Genomic DNA, 25,896 nt, shown 5'->3' on the forward strand with positions numbered 1-25,896 from the left:
GGACTTCGGAAGTTAGGTCTTGGAAAGTGGATGCATTATCAGTTCCACGGCCTCCACTCCTGTTGTATGCCTTCTATCCCTTTCCCCTCATTCAGTCTTTTCTACTGTGAATCCAACAGGAGAGGGTGCAGGTGGTGGCAATCCTTCCATACTAGCTGAGGAGATCATGGTTCCCATTGTTGAAGGGCCTGGCTGTGGTTCCTCCTTGGATCTTGCCTCGAGTTCCGTCCCCACTGCACTCTCCCAGTCCGCACCTGCGGGTCCCTCTAACGCTAGCGGTTTGGCGGTTGAATGGCGGACTTTAGAGAGGCAAGGTTGGCCTGATCACATTATTATCTAGATCGATTTATGCTTAAACGTTCCTAAACTTAATAAATAAATTCTTTCAGGACAAATAATTAACATATGTGCCTGCACATTTTGAGATTATTCCAGAGATAGTTGAGACGGTTCCCTGACGAAGGCAACCTGCCGAAACGAGCGTAGCTCCCATCTACCACCAACCCTCCTTTCTGTCCATGAACCATCTAGACCCTGTTTTAAACACGTGTGACAAAGTGTTGTACCACATATATGATTCTACTGTACTGTATGACCTTTTTAACAATATGATCATGTGTCATAATCTGCTTGATGCTTTGATGATTTTAATGAAATGGAAACGTTTTGATTCTTTAGAAAAAAGATTAAAAGCATGAAAATAAAGAGATTTTTGATAATATACACGTACAAATTTGATTAATTATATGTTGTCCTGATAGTTTAATGGTCTTTTGAACATTGTATACTTGGATCTAGCTTGTTTTTCTCCCTTTCATTTCGGACGTCTGACAGTCTTTTTGTGACTTTTGGTATTGCAGTACAGGGTTAGCGGCAACTAAGATAACCATCTCCTTGGCATATCAGGGATCGGATGTGCCGTGTCCTTTTAACACTCAAGCAGGATCCACTTGTGGGGTGTTTGCTTCTTGGGGCGCCTTTAATGGAGTATCTCTGGATGTCGTGCTGGAACTTGGGCTTCTGAGCCTACATTCATTAGACATTGTCGTCGGAATTGTGCTCAAACTGATCTTTGGATTTTGGGAGTGCTGTATTACAGGTGGGCGAGGCACCTGCTCCTGTGTGAGTCTGTGGATATAGCATTGATTTTCACTTGGGTGTGCTGTATATCCTGTATCTTCTTTATTTCAGGTTTCGGTATTACATAGGCCGTCTTTTTAGAGGTGTTGTTTATGACTGGTTCGAGGACGAGACACCTAGAGGTAATGCTCGGATTACTTACCAGTAATCCTCATTACTCTGAGTCCTACTCGTCCTCGACCCAGTCATACTTGCCACCCACCCTCCCGATATCAGGCCTTTGTGTTGCTTAGTATTTCAAGAAGTGCTTAGGTGTGGCTTGAGTTATTGTAGCCCTTAGCTGGAGGGTTGGGCGGGGTCAATAAGTGTTTCCTGTTTTGTTTCCTGTCTGTGATTGGATACTGCCTCATGTTGTTTATGACTGGGACGAGGCGAGTAGGACTAAGAGTAATGAGGATTACCGGTAAGTAATCAAAGCAAAATAAACCAGCAGTAAACAAACGCCAGCCTGTTCCACCTTCGTTGTGCGGTTACCCACCTCTAAATAATGTGGAAGACACCAAATACAATGTCAACAGGCCACTTAAACTCGTAATTGAGTGCAGAGGAAGTGCAAAGGGAGCCCAGATTCAAAAGTACCACAGGGTCGTGCAAATGAGAGTAAGGCCTACACAAATGCTTATTGTATTGTAGATTTATACAGCGCTTACTACCCCTGTTGAGGCATTGAAGCGCTTCTCTGTGGAGCCCGAAGGCAGTTTGCAGTGCTAGTTCGGTGGGTTCAGCCTCCTTGCTACCTAGGATGTCCCCCCCACCCCCGCTGTCAGTCTAAATACTAGCACACACATTCAAGAGCCCATAGTGTTTGTTTTCTGCTCATTTTATCTTCACCGAAGCTTGTTATTCTGGGGCCAACAAGTTGAACACATGTCTCAGGAAGCAGTGCAGCCAGCTGATAAGATAACAGGGATACACATCTGTAATAATCGAGCCAGAACTTGTGTTTTTCAAGCTGTGGCTTTCTGCTATGAAGCATCTGCACAGAGATTCCCCCCAGAGCCTGTACGTGTAGAGCGCCTCCACTTCCTGCTTTTGTTTCTCACTTTTACTGTCTAACTTGCTCTTTTCTCAGTTCTGTGAGGCTGTTGTGAATATTACAATCTTATTATGTGCTTAGACCTCCATGGAGAGACAAAGGCAGTCCCGGCACGCATGGTCAGTTATTGAAGACTGTGATTTTCTGCCACACTCCGTGGGGCAGATCTATGAGCCCCCTGCGCCACCAGTACGTCACTGGAGGCGCATTTCACTTCTCCATGTTTACAAGGAGAGGAAAAGCCACCCTGCGTGGCTTTTCCTGTCATTGTAAATATGGCCCCTTCACACGCAGCACTTTGCGTGGAAGGGGCGTTCCATGGGTGTCGCTGTGGCTGTTCCCATGCAACACCAATGGAACGAGACACATTTCCAGATTTACGAGGAATCGTAAATCTGGAAATGCGTGTCAATGCTACGCCTCCCCAGGAGAGGGGTAGCGAGGTGCAACGAGGAGAAATGTTTTCATTACTCATAGTTTTTTTTTTCTTTCAAAGCGTGCTGCATTCTACAGCACGCATTGATAGAGGAAAATGCCTATAGTTACTGTTTTTGTGTTTTTATGCCCCTTCCTACTCAAAAACAATCTCCCCATGACGCAAGCATCCTTGCACCATGGTGCAAGGGTGCCTGCGCTGGCGCATTCGTGCAGTTTGTGCGCCAGCGCAGGTGAGAGCACAGGAATGCGATATATTCTTGTAAATATGTCGCATTCCTGTGCTTCGGAAGTGCCGCAGTGTGGCGCAGCCAAAGGGCTTGCGTTGCCATGCTGCGGCACTTCCTTGTAGATCTGCCCCCAAGTTTTTCCCAAAGTACTGGGAGATTACCATGAAAGCTGGGTATTTACCTTTGGGGACAGATCTACAAGGAAGTGCATTTTCCTCTTTCAATGCGTGCTGTAGAATGCAGCACGCTTTGAAAGAGGAAAAAACGAGGAGAAATAAAAACATTTCTCCTCGTTGCGCCTCGCTACGCCTCCCCTGGGGAGGCGTAGCATTGACACGCATTTCCAGATTTACGATTCCTCGTAAATCTGGAAATGTGTCTCGTTCCATGGGTGTTGCGTGGGAATAGCCACAGCAACACCCATGGAACATCCCTTCCACGCAAAGTGCTGCGTGTGAAGGGGCCATTTTTACAAGGACAGGATAAGCCACGCAGGGTGGCTTTTCCTCTCCTTGTAAATATGGAGAAGTGAAATGCGCCTCCAGTATGTCACAAAAACAGACGTACTGGTGGCGCAGGGTGCTCGTAAATCTGCCCCTTGGTGTCTGTAACATTGGTCAATATTCCTGCTCATTTTCCTTCAAGGTGCGGAATTTCCTTATTGGCTATAACCAGTTTTCGGCCTGTGAATCCTGAATCAGGATTTATTTTGAACTTGTAATGAGGGCATCCGATGTAACACGAGCCATTTTTGCACAGCACCCTGCCCCTCCCGCCAGAACCAGCGTGGAAATGTGAAGCCCATTCATTCGTTGGCACAGTAACTGATAGCATACCATCAAATAGGGACCACAAGGGTTTGGAGATGTGACCCCTTTGCACCCCAAGACGACTTCAATTACCTGTTTGTTATCTACTTTGATATTCTAAAATTATTCATGAGCTATGTATGTATTTATTTATTTAAATTATTTTATCTACTTACAATTAACAATTAACTTACTGCTAAAAATAACGTAGCAACTCTTATAATGATGCCTAAGATTTAATTAGTTCCAATGCTTGCAACTAACACTACAGTCCAACTCTGGGCTAGCGTGCTATAGGTCCGTGAAGCGCTTCAATGCCTCTACTGGGGCAGTAAGCACTACATTCATCCACAAAGCTTTGCTATAATTGATTGTGGGCACAGGATGTGCGCCAGGCTCCTGCCCCGGTGGCTTGTCAGCTCTTGAGTCGCCCTTGCAGGTCAGACGTCATCGCCGCTGTGTTTCCAGCAGTAGTAGTGATATGTTCTTCCGTTACCGGCAGCACCACGCGCCAGCCAACCGGTGACTTTCCCTGATAACATTTCTCCAGCTCCTCACAGGAAAAAACAGCCAATCTTTCAAGGAAGACTTCCCGTGCCACAGCCGGCCCTTGGGTGGCATCAGATAAAGTGCCCTGGGAGGCGGGAGGTCGGGGGATGAGAAATGTTCTGGCCTCACAGGGGAATTGTTTTGTGAAAAATACCCCTCGTGGCAGGACAGGTCACAAGAATAGAACATATTCTATACATAGCGCTTGCTGGCATGGTCTTATCAATGTGTAGCGCTGTAGAAACAGATGTTCTGTTACCCGCATCAGTGAGACTGAATTGTTCAACCTAAGAAGGGTGAAGGGATGGGGGGAGACTGAGTGTAATTCGCCAGGAGTCAGGACTCTAACTTGAAGGCTGTGCAGAGATCTATGGAGCAAGCACCTCAACTCGCTGTGCTATCTTGGAATGGAATGGAATGGAAAAGCATTTATAGAGCGCATGGCTACCCGGAGGCATCCCAGCGCTAATAACCGACAGTAGGGGGAACCAGAAGCTAAGGAAAGAGGTAAGTTTGTATTTGCTTCCGAAAGGTCATGTGGTCAGGGGTGGTACGTAAGTGAAGAGGTAAAGCGTTCCAGAGTTTAGAGGCGTTATAAGAGAAGAGTCTGCCACCACTTCTGGACCTCTTAATCCTAGGGATCTCAGTCAGATGCAGATCATCTGATCTGAGTTTACGCTTGGCTTTGTATGGGCGAATCATGGTGGAAATCGACGGAGGACCGAGTCCCTGCCTTATTTTATGCACTAGGCATAAGGACTTGAATTTAATTTGTTCCTGAACCGGGAGCCAGTGGAGGGAGCGAAGGGCCGGCTCAGCCGACAGTCTATTAGTCTCTTATCAGCTTTGCTGGTAATCTGGAAGCAAACGACTGGTAGTGGGCATACAATTAAATATCAGCGAAGTGGCATACAAATTGGCATGTATGGGAGCTTTTTCAGCTGTCTCAGGGCAGTCAGGGGTTACTAGGCTCAGACTGCACCAATGAGAGCCGTTTATCAATGGTCTCCTGGGGCTTTCTTTACCTTACTGTCGGGCCCAAAACTGAACTCCAAGTACACTTCTTAGGCGCTTGCCCGGCAGGTGAGCGAAGTCAAGCAGTCCAGAAACCAGACGGGTGTAGAGGCAGAAACTCAGAACTCCATGAGACACACAAGCATTGTCCAGCCAGTGCTTTAATTGAGAGAAAAAGCACTGGCAAAGCCAATAGGTCTCACCTTTGTGACCTAATGGCTTTGCAATGTTTTTAGCCACACCAAACAGCATCCACAATACTGTACAGTGTTGCTAAAGTTAAAAAAAAACTTTTGATGCGGCTACCTGCATCATTTTGTCAGCACGTACACCCCACGTGTGTGCCTACAATATGACACTGGTGCTTATTGTCCTTTTAGTTATAAATCCAAGTTGGATTGGTAAGTAAAAATAAAATAAAATAAAACAACATGCTAAAGTGCTTTCACTTTTAAACAGGATGGGGGAGCAAAAGCAACACGAGAAAGTGTGTGGAGAATAGTGAACCAACACGGGGGAGCGTGGTGGGCAAACAACGAAACAACACCGGGGAGGGCAGGGGAGAACGGTAAAGCCACACGGGAGGGCACTCAAAAACAACAGGCGGGAGAGCACAAGGGACGCAAAGACAATGGGGGCAGGTGGGAGCAATAGCAATTTGGGGCTGGTGGAAAGCATCACAAAGGGCTTGGGTAGGGTAAACAATAGGGAGAAGCACAAGGGCAAGCACAAAAGGGAGGAGGGTGAGGAGAAGCAGTCGGGAAACAGAGAGCAACACGCAGTGCAATGGGAGAGACGTACATAAAGGAGGCGGTTCGAAAACACACGCACTCTCGAGGAGTTATTCACACGAAAGAAAAAAGTAGTGCTTAAAAAGCAAGTGGAGGGGGCCGTGTTGTCAGCCAATCAAAGTGATTGTAAAGAGGCGTTGCTCCATTGGATGTACAAAAAAAGATTGACAAGCTGGGACACGAATCATAAGTAGGCAAATGAGAGTGACAAGGAAAGCCAACCAATGGTAAGCAATGGACGGGATCCATGCCCCTCCACGTTCTTGGTAAGCCACAATATGCCTTGTAACAGATAGCGCAAGCACTGTCTAGTAGGCTTGGCCAAAAAAGTAACTTACGTCCTAACACACAATATAATACTGCAAATAAAAGTCAAGTGGGCATTAGCGGAAGCTGTTTCCCATGCTAATGTAGCATATAATATAGTCATTGCAAGATTGGGCTGATTACGCTTCTCAGAAAAAATGGTGAATAGGTGTTTCTGGTCCCCTCTGACTAACCGGGTCAGGTGGCTCAGTGGACTAATGCATCCAGTGGAGGGGCCTGTGTTCGACCTCAGAATCACAGGTTTAAATTCCTGTGGGTCCACTCAGCCTTCCATCCATTTGTGATCGATGAATTGAGTACCATTGAGTTGGGTAACAGTATACATATCTGTTATTTCAGCACCAAGATGCCCCGTTGCTGGGGTGAACATGTGCTTTACAAATACACGTTATGTTATGTTAACCACCCCACAGAAAATATGGCTATGTTTATGGTAGCACATAATAGTCCCCAAAGTTACTGCTCTACTGCAGTGGCTCTTCCTTGTTTTGACCTTAGCCTTTTAGTCCATGATGAGTCAGCCCGCTTTCTTGCCCACGTGGTTGCAATTGTTGCGCAGTCCTGCATCGCCCACCAGGAACGGTCATGCTGACTCGGCACCTGCCCAGCTGCAGTGCAATCATGATTCACCAGTCGTTGCTCAATCACAAGTGCTTTGTCTCTTGCGGGTAAAACCACAGGATGCAGTTACGATTTCCATGAGCTGTAGTCCATCACATGCTTCAGGGCAGGCCACTGAGGCATGAGGGTCTCATGACGTTATCACATGTCCTGGCAGTGCAGACCCTTCCTCGGGTTGCAGTGGGCTGCATTCTGCTTTTCCTGCTCCGATCAGTCCTCCTTTTCTAGGTCACCTCTTCTTTGTGCAGGAGTATGTTGACTAGTCCTCCTCTGTGACTTCAGCTCCTTCCCTCAAGACAGGCCCAGGGTAGCGCTCCCTAACAGATTGCAGAACTTTCAGGGTCCTTTTCCCAAACCTGGCATAGGGGAGTTGGTAGTAAGCAATCTCCAACCCTGGAGCGCACAACAGTATCTCGACCCCCAGCGGTGTGGAATCCTCGATTCTGATTTCTGAGCTATTTTTCCATGACTGGTGATTTCTTTCCCATTCTTATACAAAGTTTGCAGATTTCCTCGGCCCAGCTCTGGGACTGGTTTCAGGTAGTTACCTTGTATATTCCCCCAGACTTTTCCACCCACAGTCTGTCTCACAGTCTCAACAGGAAGGCCAAGAGGCATTGGGAGTCTCCTGCTATGCCACCATGTAGCCACTACATATGACATAATCAAATTTCATTTGACAAAACCTACTGTTCTGGTATTGCACTTACAGAACTTCCTGGAATGCAAACATCCCACTAACGCCCCTCATGACAAATGTCCTACTTACAGACCTTTGCAACTCACAGTTATCCTGCAAATGGAACTTATTAATACACAGCTATTCCATTTACACAACATTTTGACGTACAAGGATACCATCTACAGAAAGTCTTATTTACACACTTTTCAACTATAGAATTGTAGGGCATAAACGTAAAAAATACCAGTCCTAACACTTGACAAAATGAAACGTCTGTTGGGCTCTATATCTGAAGCCTTATGTCATCAGCAGTTTGGTGAAACAATTGGTAATATAATATCTAAGCTAGAAATGAAGGTAATAAGAGGGAAAGTTTTTGGGGGGGTTTATAAAGTTTATTGAGATTTAATTATGTGCATAAATAAATGGGAGACATTACTGGCAGATAGAAGTTAATGCAATTTATAAGGGATACATTGTGGAAATAAGAATCTTGCTTGTTGGCTAGAAGAATGTTATATGTTGCCTTCAAACAGATACACTTATGCAGCAAACTAAAAGGTAATATACTTATTAACTTTCAAAATTGATAATATGGTAATGGGAGAAATGTATTAAAAATGTAAAAAGAGAAGAAACATTAAGTATATAAATTGGGGAAAAGAAAACTTTATCATCCCAAAAACATTCTACGTAAGAGAACTTGTAGTCCATATATCACTGCCTGAGTCGTTAGTTGTTTATGTTCTGGAGAGTGTAGGATGTTATTCTTTAATTTCTGGTGCATGGTATGATGCTGACCATTATGGTCTCCATCCTATTAATGCCCCCTTCAATGTACCTGGGGAAACAATGAATGAAAAATAGAAACACATCACTATCTATGGAGCTATGCACATTCTCTCCTTATTCTCAACGTTGATCGTATTAAATCATATTCATAATAAACAAACTTCTATATTTTTATTAGTTCTGACTTAACTTTGCACAGTTAACTCATTTTCTAATCTTTGTTCTAATTGTTTTTACATTTTAGTTATTTAGTACATTGTCACTTTTGAAATGAACTTTATCACGAGTTAATTATTTATTACATATGATAACACCGAGAATGTATTTGTTTTTATGGAATGTTGCTTTCTATGCTCAAGATGTGTGTGTGATTCATTCTCAGATAAGGCATTGGACCTGATTCACTAAGATTATTTTTACATCTAAATACACAAACGCTATCATTTACAAGTGAGAATTCTCATTAGTGTTCCACAAAGAATAAATGGACTCCCCCTTAAAATCCTATCTCTATGGGAGAACGTTCCGTGTAAACAAATCTCCTCACTGAGGCGTTTCTGGGTATTCCACGGCATTATTATGTGCCAAAGTAGGTGAACTCCTGCTTGGTTGGTGGGTGTTCACTGACTTGTCAAAAGTACCTTCCCACCCTAAATTACATTGGCGATTTACCCAGTAAAGGTAGGATCTAATCTGTATTCACTGTAGGAATGGAAATGGAACATCACCAACACTGGATGAGAGTATGGGAAGGGGTACAACAATAGCTTAAGAGTGCCAGTGCACCTTTGTGCATCCAGAAATGCGGGTAGGTCCTTCATTTCCCTCTCATGTTATGTTTGGGCGGGTGATTTCTGCTAGTTAGTTGAGATGGTTGCAACTCCCAAGAAAACTCCTGGAATTCTTATGAAATCCAGTAAAGCCATAAATATATATGCAGCTTGTTGGCGTAAGCCTCAGTATCTGACTGACTGATTGATGATCATGTGAATCATTGATTGATTATTTCCTTTGTCCTGTGGAGATAATCTGATGTCATCAGCCAATGAAGCCTGCAGGACAAGCTTTGTTTTAGATTATCTTAAAATAACATTTAACTCCCAGGTTTCCTGCTAAAACAAATCTACTTCCAGATCAAAAGGCATCTGAATCATTTAGCAATGTCTACCGTTTAGACCCCTAAAAATAGAAATGTTTTGTTCACAGAAATCACCATAAGCGGGTTCTAGATCGTCCGGCATAAGAAGAATCCAGCAATGCAATTCATACAGGGTAATCTGCTCAGCAACCCCTAGCAGAACAACACACACATTTACAAACCCCACTGAAGCTGTGGCCTGGTTTATACTTTGCTTCATTATTATACCTCCATGGAAGAATATCTTATCAAGTTTCACTTTGCAAAAGGCTCTAGATCAAACCCATTCTTTGTGTTAGAACTACACTAAGTAGAACCTTCCCCTTAACAAAGGGCTTTTTAAGGGATTTTCAATGTGTTCTCTATGGCTGTTGGGGAGCCTGGCCTCTTCACGGCCATTTGTCATATATGTTGAGTGCGTCCCTTATACCATGATGTTCTGTTACCTGAGGATCAGGTGCTTCTGCCAGGACCTCATGACACTCATCAGGATGCGCTTGCAGGTGTGCAGTGTCTAATAATGTCTCCTTTTTTGTCTCCCAAGGTACTTCCAGTCGATGACTACGGTGACAACAGGAAGTCCCACAAGCAAAGCCACAAGAAGAAGGTGCTTCCAGAGATCTACCTAACCAGGCTCCTTTCGACCAAGGTATGACCCGTCCACCAGCCGAGACATATACTAATGTACTTACTTGTGATAACAAGAAAGCGCAGACTCAGTCTTTTCCAACATCAGCGCTTTACATAGAGTGTTAAGTAAGTACGCCAGAGTTACCTGAGGGTGGGCAGTTTTCATCTGCAGTTGCGAGATTTCTTGGCAGGCCGGTGCTTCTGAAAGACCAGTAGCACGAGGGAAGTTAGTCACGTGTCACATAGAACACAGAGGTGGCCTGGGGCTGTGGGCTCCAAACTAATTCATGGTGCTGTCCTCATTTTTTGTGAACAGAACGGTAGCCTACACGCTTCCTTTCTTCCCTCTTCATATTTCCAGCATCTCTATATCCCATATTTTATTGCGGAAATGAATGTTGCATGGACCTAGGTGTAGAGGGCAGCAGAGAGGACCATAAGACCTATGTGGAGGGAGGGTCAAAGTGTGCCGGTGAGTAGGTTTATCAGTGGCGGCTCCTCCTCTGAGGCGGAGGAGCGTCACCCCACTGCTACTACAGCAGTGCAAAAAGTAAAACTAAAATGATAATAACAGGACATTATTATCATTTTTTTTTTCTATGCGGGAGTCTGGGCGGGGCTGGGCTCTGACGCCAGAGCAGCGGAGGAGTGCTTTGCTCTCCTCTTAGTGCACATGCCCTGTAGGGCCGGCCGAACCTTCATGCTCACTTGGCATGTTCTCCATTGGGCTGTGTTGCACAGCTCCGTGGAGAACATGCCCAAGCTCCCAGGTACTGCCTGAGAACCCAAACAAGACACTCAGACCAATGACAACGCTGCTCCTGCAGCGTCGTGATTGGCTGGGAGAGTCCGGAAGCCTGGGTGCTTCCAGTGCTTCCAGCAGACCTTCCTTCCAGGACGGAGGGGAGACGTGAGGCGGCGCGGCTGCAAAGGTACATTTATTTTTTTATATATTTTTTAATCCATCTTCACCCCTGCCCTCACCACCCCTGTTCCGAGGCAGCCAACACTGAGGTTTATATATATATATGCCTGGATTTTAGAATGCCTATGCAATGTAGAGGTAGTGTTTGACATGAGGGAACGGTGGAGAGATACTGGTGGAGACCTGGTGGAGGAATGCAGTGGGTAGTAAAACATGCTAAAGAGATGGGGTTTTAATTGTCTGAAATGGTGTAGAAAGGGAGGAGAGTTTGAGGTCCAGGGGTAGCTCTTTACAGAGCCGTGTGTCTTGTTTTTAGATTATATATTTGTTGAATGGGCGGCCTACCCTCAAACTAGCATAGAAGGGTTCACATAATCCAACTACAAGATTGAGAACCATTAGTTAGCAGCATAATGAGGAGAACATACAGAAGAACAAAGGAGATCAAGTCTTTCAGCAATGATTCTTTGACATGGTTGGCTGCATGAGCTTTACAGAAGGCCAGGAGTGAGGGTGATAGTCTGAAATCTTAGGGCCTAGAGAACTGCTGTATATATTATACTCCGGACATTGCATGTTATTCCCCTCCCCCCCCCCCCCCCCCCCCCCAACCCAGTCTACATAAATGTGTTCCTGGTGTTGTGCTTTTCGAATCTTTAGCTTCACAAGTGAAGAGCTGTGTATCAGGTAGAGGTCTCTGGCTACAAAGAGTGTATCTCTTTTCTGCATGGATTTCCTTGCAGATCACAAAGTAGGGATTTAACTTGAGGTAGGCAGGAAGTGATAGCCAATGGAGCTGTTTTGTGCACCTGGCCTGATAGGTCACATTTCCTTTAGAATATGATGAAGCAGGCAGCACGTGCAGGATGCTTTCAGAGCAGCCACTATCTTGGTGAAGCAGGAAATGGCTGGATGCTGCTTGTTGTCCCATCCATGGGCTGCGGTCCTGCTGGTCCACAACTAGGTCTAGTGAGCCAGCTGAAGTAGGTCATAGGCCTGATGATGCTTTTCCTTAACACCAGACCCGCAGTCTGCATTTCCTTGTATGGTGCACGGGTGACATTTAGCGGTGAGTGACTGGTGACACCACGTCATGGTGACTCACAATCCGCCTGGTCCACATCTGCACATTGGAATTACATGCACATGTGCTGGGTCAGTCTTTCCCCATGGGCTGGCAAAGCCAGAGGCAGGAAGGCGGTGTCCGCACTCCTCCACGGTCTCAGGCAGTTCCAGTCGAGGTCAGATCGAGCCTTCACAGCCTGATCTCGGGAGCCAGCAGCAGCCGGGACATTCCCCAACATTCCACCGATTAAATTCTGTTCTGGATGGTAGCCCTATTGGCAACTTGGAATTGATTGTGGCTGAAAGGAAACAGTGGGGCCTCAGACTTCAGTATTACCCAAGGCGCAAAGCTCGCATAAAAGGACTTTTTTTTCCACACCAGACCTTCACCCAAGTCAAGGCAAGTCTTGCTCACCTACCTCCTGGCTAGTGTATCCTCTAGTGTTATCCTTATGTGAGCTCCATCAACAACCTCTTCCTCTTCTGTTCTGCCTGCTTATCTTTATCACTGGCACTGGGATGTGTCAGTTATGGAAATTAGTTTTGCCAGTGGTGGAGTGGACGACCACCTCCTGAAAAAACCTTTCGACACCTGCACTTGTTTTACAAACACACCATTTATTTACTAACCGGAGGGTCCATTCCTTTCTTTCTCCTCCTGGTGGGCTTACAGTTTCATTGACTTTCCCTGGCTTCTCTATTAATCACCTTCATCTGACATTCTCCCAGATGATTGGGGGTTCTTTGAATATTGGTTTAAGGAACTTTATTTCATTATTTGTGGCTTTGTTGTCATTCATCTTTAGTTGATATGTTGTCTACATTTCTTTCACTAGCTAGTGAGTTGGTTTTCTTTTATTAACTGTCCTGTTGATTCCCTTTCTTTCACAGTTGTGTGCCTCACTGTTATTATTTCACTAGTTCATGTTTTAATGACCCCTTTATCCATTGTCTGGGGTGATTGCCTCTTTTTCACAAGCTGGTGGATTGATTGTCTTTCTTGACTCATTCTTGCTCTCCAGGGCACTCTGCAGAAGTTCTTGGATGATCTCTTCAAATCCATTCTCAGCATCCGAGAGGACCGGCCACCCCTGGCAATCAAGTACTTCTTTGACTTTCTGGAGGAGCAGGCAGAGAAGAGGGGGATTACAGACCCCGAGACGTTACACATATGGAAAACAAACAGGTGGGTGAAACAGTGCTTGGTGAACATGTGAATGTTCTTACTGGATGTCCACTCTACTCTCAGCCATGTGCTGGGGTTGATGTGAGAGGAGTTTCAGTTGGAGGAGTTATTGCATTAATATTCATATTCCCTCTGTGATGAGGGTATTATCAGGATTTAATAATGCTCAAGCCTTATTTTGCACCATACAGCTCAGACTTATAATTAAGAGACAGTGAATAAGTGATGGTTCCTTCATCAAGGAACAATGATACTTTGTCATTTAAGTGCCACAAGAAAATTCAGTAAGTGGTGTGCACTTTAATTATGGTGCTTCTTGAATCATTTGTTTCATCTTGATGGTGGCCACTTCTACTCTGATTTTTCCCAGTTGATTGAGGCTCTATAGTAGGCAGTAAACATTTTAATAATCTGTTAATTGGCAATAAAGGGCTTCAAAGGCAGACCCCAGTTTGGAATATAATTTCATCAAATCTCTATGACCCATGAGGCAAGAGAGGGTTCATCAACTCTTTGTTAAATGGTTTATTTATAATAGGATGTTTGAACCAGAATAACAATGACTTAAGCTAGAGTGCAGCAAACAGTGCATGAACTGGTACATCTAGGAAATCCTAAAATGAACAGGACATATTTAATGCAATCCTCTCTCCTTCCATCTTCCCACTCCGAGCCTTGACACACAAGACAACACAAGTAAATAATCTTTTAATTATTATCAAAACCCTAGACCATCTACACACCACAGTGTGTAGCAGAGGCGCAACTAGAGCCAAATTTCGGGGGGGGGGGGGGCTAAGAAAAAATTTCGGGGGGGTGAAACTTTAAGCAATAGGCAGAGTGGAGCTGCAGGGGCTCGTAGAAGGAGTGAAACAACAGCAAGGCCTCATTAACATGCAAATGGTCTTTTAAAGACCTGTGGAGTGCTCGGGTGCGGCTGTGTGTCTGCCCGGGAAGCTGTCACATCCCGGGCTGCCACACACGAGGGGGGGGGGGGGGGGGGGGGCTGAAGCCCTTCGAGTCCAATGGGTGTTGCGCGCCTGTTGTGTAGCTATTTACCTACAGTCATGTTAAGAAGCAAGGTAAGGCCCATACGTACCGGATGCCCCGCCATATTACAAATGCATTATAGTCAGTTGTACTTGTAATACAGCAGGCGGGACATCCGCCATATTTGTGATGGAGTATCACGTCTGGAAAACTCTAAATAAGGCCCAAAGCAGTGACGGCCGGTGCAGGTTAGAGCGGTGAGGTGGGGGAAGTCGACAGGCGATGACAAGGGATAATAAACGAAAGAAAGCGAACACCACTTACCTTCCGCTCGCCGCATCGCCAAGTCGGCGATGCGGCAAGCGCTAGATAAGTCTTTCTCTTTTTTCTCTTTTCCCTCATTGTCATTTGTTGACTCCCCCCGCCTACCGCTCTTATATGCACCAGCCCTCACTGGCCCAGAGTCTACAAACCTGATTCGCCCAATATCAGAAACACAGTAATACATTTGTCAGATAGAGTATAAAGCCCAATAGCATAGAAAAGCGCAGCCAAAATGTTTTTTAATATTGCCCAAACAACTATTTCTGATTTTGAAACCTTGAAAGAACAGAATGCTTTATCAGGGTTCAAACTCATGACTACAGGTTACACATACATATCTGCACCACCCACTTTAACCTCTGAGTTATGTGACAATACAGTGTCTGCGTAAGATGTAAGAGACACACTTAAAACCAAATTAGTCTGGAAATTTAGAGTGATGGATTAGAAACTTAAATAAATCGTGCTGGTACACCTTGGGATGTTTAATGCAGGTCCAGATGGAACAAAAGTCACAAGGTCACAAGGTTTCAAGAAGATCTAATTTGGTCCACCTGTGAAAAAGGCAAGAAATCTTTAAAAATGTCATGTTGAGGCAAAGACCCACCGGAGGACTGTACCAGGTATCGCTCAATCTCATTGATCAATGTTGATCCTAAGATCTTTGCCAGTATCCTGGGGACACGGCTGGGTAGGGTTATACCTTAGCTGATTCATGCATCTCAGCTTGGATTTGTTCCGGGCCAATCATACACGCACCCTCGCCCACTTCTTATGGCATGTTAAGGATGACCCGGATGAAAAACTGTCCCTCTCCCTGGATGCGGGAAGAGTTTGATCGGGTGGAGTGCCCCCATCTTTACTGAGTGATGGCAAAAATGGGATTGGGGAGATGACTCCATATTGAAGGTTAAACTCCTCTATGACCCACCCATGGCAGATGTACAGTTAGAGGCTTTGTTTTGTGTACGTTCAGGATCCACAGGGGTATTCGGCAGAGCTGCCCACTCTCCCCACTACTATTTCTGTTGATATTGGAGTCCCTGTCATTGGCTATCTGCCAATTAGCGGAGGTGTCAGGTATAACGATCGGCGACACTATAGTAAAGGAATTACTATATGTGGACAATATGTTGCCTCTCTTCTCTATCCCTGATGTCCAACTTGTGGCAGCCGTGTCCATTATAGGCCACTTATAGGGCATCTCAGGGTACAAGGTCAACTGTACAAAATCCGAGGCCCTCCCACTGTCCAAGGGGACAAGTGAGACATGCCTCAGGCCCGGGACATGAGATGGGTGTTGAAGGGGCTCTGGTACCTTGGCGTCTGAGTGAACAGTGGTCTCCAGCAAATGATAGAGGACAACCTTCTTCCCCTTCAGACACAGTCCAAATTGGATTTTCTTAAACAGCAGCACCTCTGGGGCAAGGTACAAACAGCAAAGGTGACTGTAGTGCCTAGATATAACTATATTTTCAGAATGCTGCCCTTTAGAGTCCCCCGTATGCTCCTGCTAGGAATAGAGGCAGATATCAGGGCATATATATGAAGCAATTGCTGCCCACGCCTGCGGGCTGCAATGCTCCTGTGGTTCCTGCCGCTTTCATGCATCCATGGACAGGATAATCCCTTGCTTACTGCCACTCGCAATGCAAGGGAATTGGCCCATAAACTGCTCCGGCTGGACCAGAGCCTTCACAGTATGGCACAAACATGGCATAATGCAGCCCCAGCATAGCCGCCAATCCTTTCCATTGGTGCACGAAGGGTGTGCTCCACTTCCACCATCTTCTCAGTGAGGGCACTATTAAACTGTTTCTGGAGTTCAGAGAGGAATTAGCACTTCCCCTAAATGAGTTTTGGCGACAGCATCAATTGACACACTGTCTCCGCTCAGTATTAGGACCACTCCCTGTGGAACTCCTGGCCTCACCTATTCTCCAATATCTCCGGCTGTGGAGCAATTACAAGGGCCTTGTCTTAGGCCTCTGCAGAGTCCTTATAAAAATGCGCACTCTGACCAGACGCTTAAGCGTTCTTGCACACTGTGGCAGGCGTGTCCGGGTAGGGAATGTAATCCAAAGAATTGAATGTCTCTACTTCAGAGCCATGATAGAGTCCTCAGAGAGTTGTGCCTCAAATTCTTGTACTTTAAGATCGTCCAAAACTGGTATTGCACACCGAGGAGGCTCGGCCGAGCCAGACTACTGTCCCACGATCACTGCTGATGGTGCTCGGAGAACAACTGCGATTTATACCACATTCTGTGGAATTGCACAGACATCCAACCCCACTGGATGTCCATATGGGAACATGAGCACGTGCAACAATTGCACCCACATACTGTGAAACCCTCAACCCAATTGGCAATCCTTCATGACCGATGATTTCCCTGAAATGGATCCCGATACTCACCGCTGGATGGCCATGGCGTTGGCAGTGGCAAAGGCGTGCATCCTCCGTTACTGGCATCGGCCTGCTGGTCCCACGCATAGCAATGGACAATAGATCTCCAGAAAGTGACCTTACATGAAAAGTTCACATGCACGCTGGCAAACACAAATAAATTGGACACATGAGAGGGTAAGGCCCTTCCTGATGGACTTTTCTCGGTGACTCTAGATTAGACTGACTTGACTACTACCCGTTTCCTCCTGAGATTAGAGAATGAGGGTGCTCCCTCGTCCCCTTGTTACGCCCTGACCGAGGGCTGGAGACACCAGGGTAGACTCATAGACATGCCACAGTAGGTTACAGCTCTGCGAGGCTTCCTCGCCACTTGACCGCTAGAGTCTGCCCGACGGTGACCTCACATGCTCCCCAGCCTGCCCACCTTCCGCCATTGACTATAGCTCCAATATTTCCCCCCCCTTCCCCTCGCCTGATGATCGCATGGGCCTGGGAGGGAGGCCGGCCCAGTAGTGGGTGCAGGGGGGCCTGTCCATCAGGTGGTCCCTAGTGCCTAGTAACCTCACTGCCTTTCCGTTTTAGCAACATACTTGCTGGCTTATAAGATCGGCTGCATGTGAGGAGAGGTGTACACTTTGCATAACACTGTTCTGAGTTTCCCTCTCTCCCGCTTTCGCCCTTCCCCTTAACCACTTCTCCCCAACTGCCCTCCTCCTCTAGGTATTTCAGGATGTTACCAGTAGCTAGCTTCCCCCATTCTGATCTTCGCCTAGCAACGTATAGAACTGACGAGGGCGGTTAGGGTCCCTCATGGCTTCCTTTCCTTGAAGTCACATCTGGGTGGCCACCCTTGTATTAAAGATCCTGCCGGTCTCCCCATTTGTGGTCTTGTTGTCTTGTATCTGTTGCTATGGAGCACTGCTCTTTGTTCATTGTATTGTTTATGAGAAATTCCAATAAACAAATGTTGCAAAAGAAAAAGAGAAAGAGGTAATGTTGAAAACTGTGCTTCAGCCTTCCTTAACAGTCTGTATACTATGCAACAAGAAATGTCACATAGTAAACCACATTGAAAACGCGCAGTAATGCTCGGCCGTACGTGTGATATTTATGCATGTGTTTCTTGGTTTTATGTGCTCACTACGCCACTGGAGTCAAGCTATCCTGGCTGAGGAGGGGTGAAACCCCGAAAACCGGTCCTAGGATGCTTGATTCCGGTCCAGGGAAGACATGGCTTGGCAGTTCAGGCTGGACTGTTCCCATGGGGCACAGGGTCGAGACTGATTTGCATATGGCCATGTCTGAACTGGGGTGGCAGAGTGGGCTAAAGAACGGTGATGGATCAAACCCAGATCTGTGACTGGGGGTAAATGTTTTGCCAATGTGCAACATTCCGTCCATCATCTCGTGTGTTTTTCTTGGTTTTATCGCCATGACCAATTATTGTTGTGCAGGAGTGGCCCGTACAGGTAAGAGCGGTGGGGCCAGGTTGGGGAGGGATTCAACAGATGACCACGAGGGGAAATTAAATAAATAATTAATTTTACTCCGTCGTGGTCTGTTGAAATCCCCCCCCCCCCCAGCTGGCCCCACCGCTCTTACTTGCGCGGACCACTGCTGTTGTTGTGACTGCACAGTACAGGTATGTGTACTCCGAGTATGCTTCTTTGGCATTTATTGTCCTCCAACGTGCTTAGAGGGAGGCTCTGTGTCATTTCACAAAGTACCTTTACAGAGAAACCACTGTAGATGTGGGTGTTTCATCCCCAAAATGCCAGGAGTATTGAAAGAGAAAACACTCACCATTTGATCCCGGTGGAGTCACAGGGTTATCTCTGTCCAGTCTAAATCCCTGCAGCAGCCTCTGTTTGCTGTTGAGGCCGGGGCAAGTGAGGGGCGAGGAATGTAAACTACAGAAAGTAAACAGGGCGGCTAAGCTACTTGCTGCTCCCGTCTGTCCCTTCATGACCCCCAGACCAGGGGCAGAAAGGAAAGTGCTGATAGATGTCTTAAGCCTAATTGACGTCCATGGCAAAGAGAAGTTGTGACAGTGAAATACCAATATGTGGAGTTAAAAATAGTAAATCTATACTTACCTATATAAACTTACATTCACAATATTTTTCTAGTTGCCATTCTGTCTAAGATATTTTTGTAGAACAATATTTAGGACTCGATATACTGGTAGCATACGTGGAAGTCACTCTACTTTTCCCACTCAGAAGTATGGACAGAGTGGACATGCATAGTAAACGTTAACACTGTGTTAAGTAAGTAAAACTGCCCCCAAGAAAAGAAAGTAAAGGAGCCTGCCATATTTGGATTTTGTTTTAGAACAGAAATGTATTGACTGGGCATTCTGTACTAGCTTTTCAGTTTAGATTTAATCGCAAATGTGTGCACTACACAGAAGAGTCTAATTTGGGTAAACTAATAATCAAAACCCTGTTATAAGGTGGGACGGGCACAATTTGCATTATAGACACTGACCCTGGTGGCCAATCTCGACTCTGTTTCACAACCATCACTGAGCCAAGGTTAGAAAACATCAATGTTCTGGTGCCAGCAGGCACTTACCAGACACATCTGGAACATCCCTTGACTCTTGTCTTTTCTGCTGCAGTCTACCTCTCAGGTTTTGGGTGAACATACTGAAGAACCCCCAGTTTGTGTTCGACATCGAGAAGACGGACCACATGGATGCCTGCCTCTCGGTGATCGCCCAGGCGTTCATCGATGCCTGCTCCATCTCCAACATGCAGCTGGGCAAGGTATGGTAGCTTATGCGCATTTGTATGGTGACATTACTCACACAGTCATTTATTTCATGGGGGGTATTTATAAAGCACAACCCTACCCCAAGGGGGCAGCAAAGCAGTGTACATAGTAAAATGATAAATAGTCCACACATGAGACTAGAAGGACAAGCAGGTATGGTTACAGTGAGAACTTAAGAAAAAAAGTGAAAATAGATAGGAAAAACTGTTTTTCACTAGTGGCATGGGACGTGCCTGTGCATTATTTTTAAATTGCATTTGTGTTGCATTGTGTAAGTGTTCATCTGTGCCACTAGACTGGTTGCTTTTGATTATGTTATGTTAGATTGCCAGCATAAGTTCCTTCTTACAGTTTCTTATTGCTATTGTCTTCCCTTTTCCACATGTCATCAACAATGTTAGATTTCCTGTTGGCATCAAGTCCAGCCTTCTCAAGCAGAATAAGAAAAGGGGAAGTGATGTCACAAGGGGGTGTGATTTAGGGGTAGCGGTGGATATGCCACCGCTGTGCCGTTTTTTGAAATATTCATGAATTAAACAATCTAACTATTGGTGTTTCAAAAGATACTAACCCTTTACCATTTCCAGTTTCAGTAGCTGGTGTTTGTTCCTTATAAAAATTCGAATTTAAAAGTAATTCATTAATTGCACAAAAGATATATTATTTTCTAGCTGTGTTCATAAGGTCTTGGAGGTCAAAGGTTATATGTTATAATTTTCAGTTATGTCCTCAAAGGCCATATGCTGTCACTTCCGGTGATGTCATGACAGCAAGGTTGTGTTTTATTACTTCAGCTAGCCCTATTTTAAGTGAAGTACCTCCACCTACGTCACAAAAGCTCACGAGCAAACGAAATGTTTTGAAATGCAATTCACAGACCGTGGCGCTCCACAGACTAAAGGGTTCACTTGAGCAGTGCTTCATTTCTACCACACTAAGTGCCAGGGTCCACGGTACCACTTAGGATGCTACCGCAGCTTGCACCCACCCTCTGCCATTGCCAGTGTTGCAAAATGGCACTATTAATGGCCTTGGACGAGCTATTATTATTACTTAGTGTATATTGAATTGCTAAACTGATGTGCTCTGCTGAAACTAGGTAGACAGCGCCACCATGTGGCAGACTGTCATCTGAAACGGGCCGATATTAGGAATTAAGTGCCAGTGTTGAGCACCGGAAAACAAGGCACAAATTAAGCACTGCCCTCGTAGCTTAATCTAGCCTAGAGATCATTTCCACAAATGTAGCCTTAATTATCCCCTGACGTTTTTGGAGGATACTTTATCGAAATTGATTTGCAAAGTTTCTACTAGAATCTCTCTATGAAAGTAGCGTAAGCTGAAAGAATTTCCTAAAGAGGTTCTAAACAAGTCAGAAGATTTTTAGAACTACATGTAGAAATATAGAGTTCTTTGTTTTTCGTTTAGCGACCTATGTCACTCTGATGGAAGCTACCACTAGCAGAGCATTAATTAGATGGGAACAATTCTGCACCTATGAAATGGTCTTACATGTTTGAAAAAATATATATCATGCAAGTCTAGCTGGTGTTTCACACGTGTTCACATTTAGGCAGGAGCCCATGAGTTCAGGTCTGAGATGGACAAAAGTGGTGGAAAAGTGTGGGTGTCACCCGAAAACTTCCTTCCTAACCACTGCAGCATACATGGTAAGGCAAGGTCTAAGAATGCACCAAGGTCATTCACATAGGGCCAGGTGAGTGGCGGAAGACCATTCTGGTCAGTGGGGCTCCAGCTCACCCGAAGTAGTACCAGTCACTTCAGTTTCCATCAGAGCAGAGGATGCTGGCTGCCTCGTGAGCAGCCGAGAGAGAGAGACATCCCTCTTCACCAGGAGATGCTGCACTCTAGCCCTGTCCTGCAGACCTTTACACACTCACAAGAACACGGCAGGGCACTGCTGGTCTACTACTGTCTGGAAAGTCATTCCAAGGCCCGGAGCGCCCTTCCAGACAGTAGTAGTGTGGGCAAAAACCATTCCGGCATAGGGTAAATGTTAGCAGTAGGGTATACGTTGGGATAATAGGTAGGGGTAGTATTATGCTTATGGTTCAGTATAAGGTATGCATTTCGGTCACGCGTAGGATTAGGTACATTTAAATTAAAAGCTGGGCTTAGCATTTGTGTTAGGGTAAAATGTAGGGTTAACCTTTGGGTTAGGTTTAGGATTGATGTTAGTGGCCAGAAAAGGCACAGGGTTCATTAGGATTAATCTAAGGGTCTGTGTCAAGATAATGGGTGGTGTTAAGTTTGGGACAGCTGTAGATGTGCGGTTGATCACACACGTATCTGGTCGTGGCATTGGTAGTGGTATTTTGTGTAGTGGCGTTCACCTTCCTCCACGCCTTTGGGGTCATCCCTTCCTAGTTCCTACAATCAGCTCTCACACAGGCCCTGCACACTATGCTTTTTTCTGTAAGGCTTTTCTGCAACTTCTTTGAGTTAGGCTTGAGCTCTGCCAGAGATATAAAATAATAAAAAGTACTGAGAAATAAAATAAATGATTGAAAAATAAAGCGCTTTCCGAGCAACTAATAGAACCTCGTTACTGGCATGTTGTTGCTCTCGTTCATATTGTTTTTGTATTTCCACCACATTTTAGACAGATGTGAAAACCGCAGCGATTCACTTGTATCTCCCCGTCTGGTGTATTTAGCACTGTGCACACACTGGCTGCGGGCAGAGGAAGTTTCTCTGTTTTGACTACACAATACTTGGCCATGACTTGCCAGCCTGTGAGCATTAACAAGATTAATCGTCTGTTTTGCAACTCTAAGTATGGCCTAATCTGACCCGATGAACCCCAGATTCATCATTTTACCTCTCCCCCTCCACCCCCAACCGCGGAGTCCAAGGCCGTCACCGCGGAGTGATTAATGGTGGTGCGAAGGCTGGCGGCCATGTTTGCTAGAGAGCGATAGCGCCTCTCTTATCCAGCAGGGCACATGAGACCTTATCACTCGAGAGATTAGGCTGCAGGACGTCGCTCGGGGTCAGACCGCAGATGGGCAACGTTGTTTTTATGCAGAAGAACTACCTGGCATTATACTTGGCATTTTTGATCCTATCTGACAGTTCGAGATATGTGTGTGTGTGTGTGTGTGTATGTGTATGTGTATGTGTATGTGTATGTATATATATATATGTATATGTGTGTGTGTCTTTTTCATTCTCACTAGTAAAAACAAAGGTCAGAGTGATGTTATAGTTAGGTGAGTAAGTCTGCTAAAAAATAACATTTTAAACTACACAAAACTGAAATTCACCAGTTATATTTTGCTGAGCTTGCACCCCTGCCATGCACTGCTTATGACCCCACACATTGAATCACTCATAACATGTTCAGAGGTATCACTGACAACATGTCAAATAACATCAAACACGGTGCACCACCTGACATTTTTTTCATTGGGGGATCGGGTGGCTGGGCACGATGGCCACCCCAACCCTGTGTCTCCCTGAACTCAGTGAGAGCCAGCTTCTGCATTGAATGGTACAGTCCCCTGCCTGTATGATATTCAGGTAAGGAGGGAATTGGCAGTGCTTAATTTGTCATTAAAAAAAAGTACGTGCCAGGGCCCTTCTGAGGCCATTGCAGCTTGCAGCACTCATTGCGCTGCCAGTGTTGCCAATGAAAGCATCAACGCAACTACTAAACATCACACTCCTATAAGTGTGACAATTCAGACTGTCCCAGGCCTCCCAAGGCTATAAGAAAGGCGTGAGTGGCAAATATTATTCATTTTTAATGTATGTTAAGTTGTTAAACTGTTGTTGTGCTCATCTTAAAATGAAACAAACAACACCTCCTTGTGGTGACTTATCATAAATGCCAGTGTTGAGAATTAAGTGTTGATGCCGATCATAGGAAACCTCTGCCTCAAATTAAGTACTAGAAATTGGACAGCGTGATCTAGAAACACTGGTATGCTGGGCCCACGAATGCCCTCCTCTCCACATTAACAATTAAAAGAAATGACCCTTGGGCCCTGGCCCACCCCCGGGGGGGATTTTATTAGATAGAACACCTCCCCGTTTTTTTTATCCAGAGATCCCACAGCACTCCTGCAGACTGCAAAACTGTTATTTTCCCCCCCATTTTAGCCCAGGGGGTCCCCAGGGACCCCTACAAAAGTACTATGGGCTCAGGGTATCCCTACCCTACACACTTATATTCTATTTTAAAATATTTTCAGAACAGGTGACCAAGTCCCTGAGTCCTGTAATGGCTGCCGCAGAATTTCTGTTTATGTTGCGGCCAGCCGCTCAGAGTACTCACTCCAAAAAAGCCCCTCAGCCAACAGAAGACTTAACATTTTGAATTTCAGCTAAAGCGATAATATATCTGTGAATTCTTAACTTGCATTTCTCCAAAACTACTGAACGGGTACCAATTTACATCACATCACAAACAGCACGCTTTCTGGGTAAAGAACTAGCTTTCTGTCAAATTTGATGCAATTCCATTCAACCATTTTGGCTGTAATGCGGGCTAAAATTCCCCGTGGAAATTGGATGGAGAAATAGCGTATAGGAACCCCCCCTTTTGCTAGGTCCCCGCTTGACGGGTCACCCCACGACCTTCCAGGAAGGCGCTGAGGTGGATGAACCTATTTTATGGAAAGTTTTTTGAATGTGAAGATTTGTCAAAAGAGCCCAATGTATACATTTTCACAGCAAAAAGCAAAGATTAAAGTGACATTATAGTTAGGTGAAATTTTTAGTGACAACGTAACATTTCAAACTCAAAAAAACACTGAGATTCTCCAGTTATAGTAATCTCAAGTATCTATAACTCGTGCCCTGAAGTAACTATAACTCGCGTCCCATCATGCAGACTGGTCATCAATTATGCCATTTCAGATGTTGCAGCGATATTATCAATGGTGTCATAGAACACGTCATGAGTGATGTAATATGTGGGATAATTAGCTGTGCATGGCGAGGGCGTGAGTTATAGTTACCTTAGGGCATAAGTTATAGTTGCTAGAGATCACTATAAATGGTAATTTCAATGTTTTTTTGTTTAAAATGTTGTGTTGTCCTTGAAATTGTTTCCTAACCAGAACGTCACTTTAATCTTTGGTTTTTTCTAGTGATTTTTTTTTTTTACATAATGTAATATTTTATTACCATACATAAAGCCAGTCCCCACATCGCATGGCCATCAGCCCTACATGACAGAGGGTTGGACGAATGGCCTGAGCCCAGGCCCTGCGTCCAACCTCACGTAGGCGGCCTACCTCCCCCCTCCATGTTTAAAGAAAGACTTTTTAAAATAAAACCAATATGTCTCTGAATATGTCTTTTAAGATGTTTCAGCCCATAAAATGCATTCATAACAATCACAAGAGGGCCTTGCACGCTAGCCGAATAGCAAAAGAGATCCACCAAGGAATGCTTTTAAAAAATGATTCAGGAGACTTACTGTTTTTTTCCTAATGTTGCTGGGGCTGCTCCACTCTCTGCAGCCCCCTACAACATAAAAAACATATTTGGTGATGCCTCTGCCACTTCTAGGAGCACTACATGCATAAACAACATAAGTTCTCCTAAGTTAATGGGTTTGAGTTTGCAGAACTCACTGCACACCAATTCAAGACTCTATTCAAAGAAAAATGAGTGTGTCCACGAGTCGCTTTGCTGTGATCAGATCTACAACTTTCAATAATGTAAGGACAATGTGCATTTGATAGTCGAAGTCGATTGGAAAGGGATGGAATTGTGTGTATGTTTTTGCGATATTCAGATTTGTGTCCTCTCCTTAGGACTCACCCACCAACAAGCTCCTCTATGCAAAAGAAATTCCAGAGTATCGGAAGATTGTACAGCGATATTACAAACAAATCAAAGAGATGCCGCCTCTCAGCGACCAGGAGATGAATGCACACCTGGCAGAGGAGTGCAGGGTAAGACATTCCGTTGACCCTAGGGATGCAGAGCCTGCCATACCTGTACATCTGAGCCCCCTGACACAGTCATGCATACACATCATGCCTAGACA

At 45.2% G+C, this 25,896-nt stretch overlaps 1 protein-coding gene across 2 annotated transcripts in view; it reads left to right on the plus strand.

Annotated features, from left to right (window-relative positions):
• PLXND1 (plexin D1) overlaps positions 1–25,896 on the plus strand; it is a 316,145-nt gene that overhangs the window by 283,348 nt on the left and 6,901 nt on the right. For both annotated transcript variants that reach the window (XM_085624462.1, XM_085624461.1), the window contains exons 31-34: positions 10,109–10,213; positions 13,207–13,370; positions 19,717–19,864; positions 25,661–25,801. In XM_085624462.1, coding sequence (XP_085480588.1) covers positions 10,109–10,213; positions 13,207–13,370; positions 19,717–19,864; positions 25,661–25,801 — 558 coding nt within the window. The remainder of the gene's footprint in view (positions 1–10,108; positions 10,214–13,206; positions 13,371–19,716; positions 19,865–25,660; positions 25,802–25,896) is intronic.

Source organism: Triturus cristatus, chromosome 9 (assembly GCF_964204655.1).
Source record: "Triturus cristatus chromosome 9, aTriCri1.1, whole genome shotgun sequence".
In the NCBI taxonomy this organism is placed as follows: domain Eukaryota; kingdom Metazoa; phylum Chordata; class Amphibia; order Caudata; family Salamandridae; genus Triturus; species Triturus cristatus.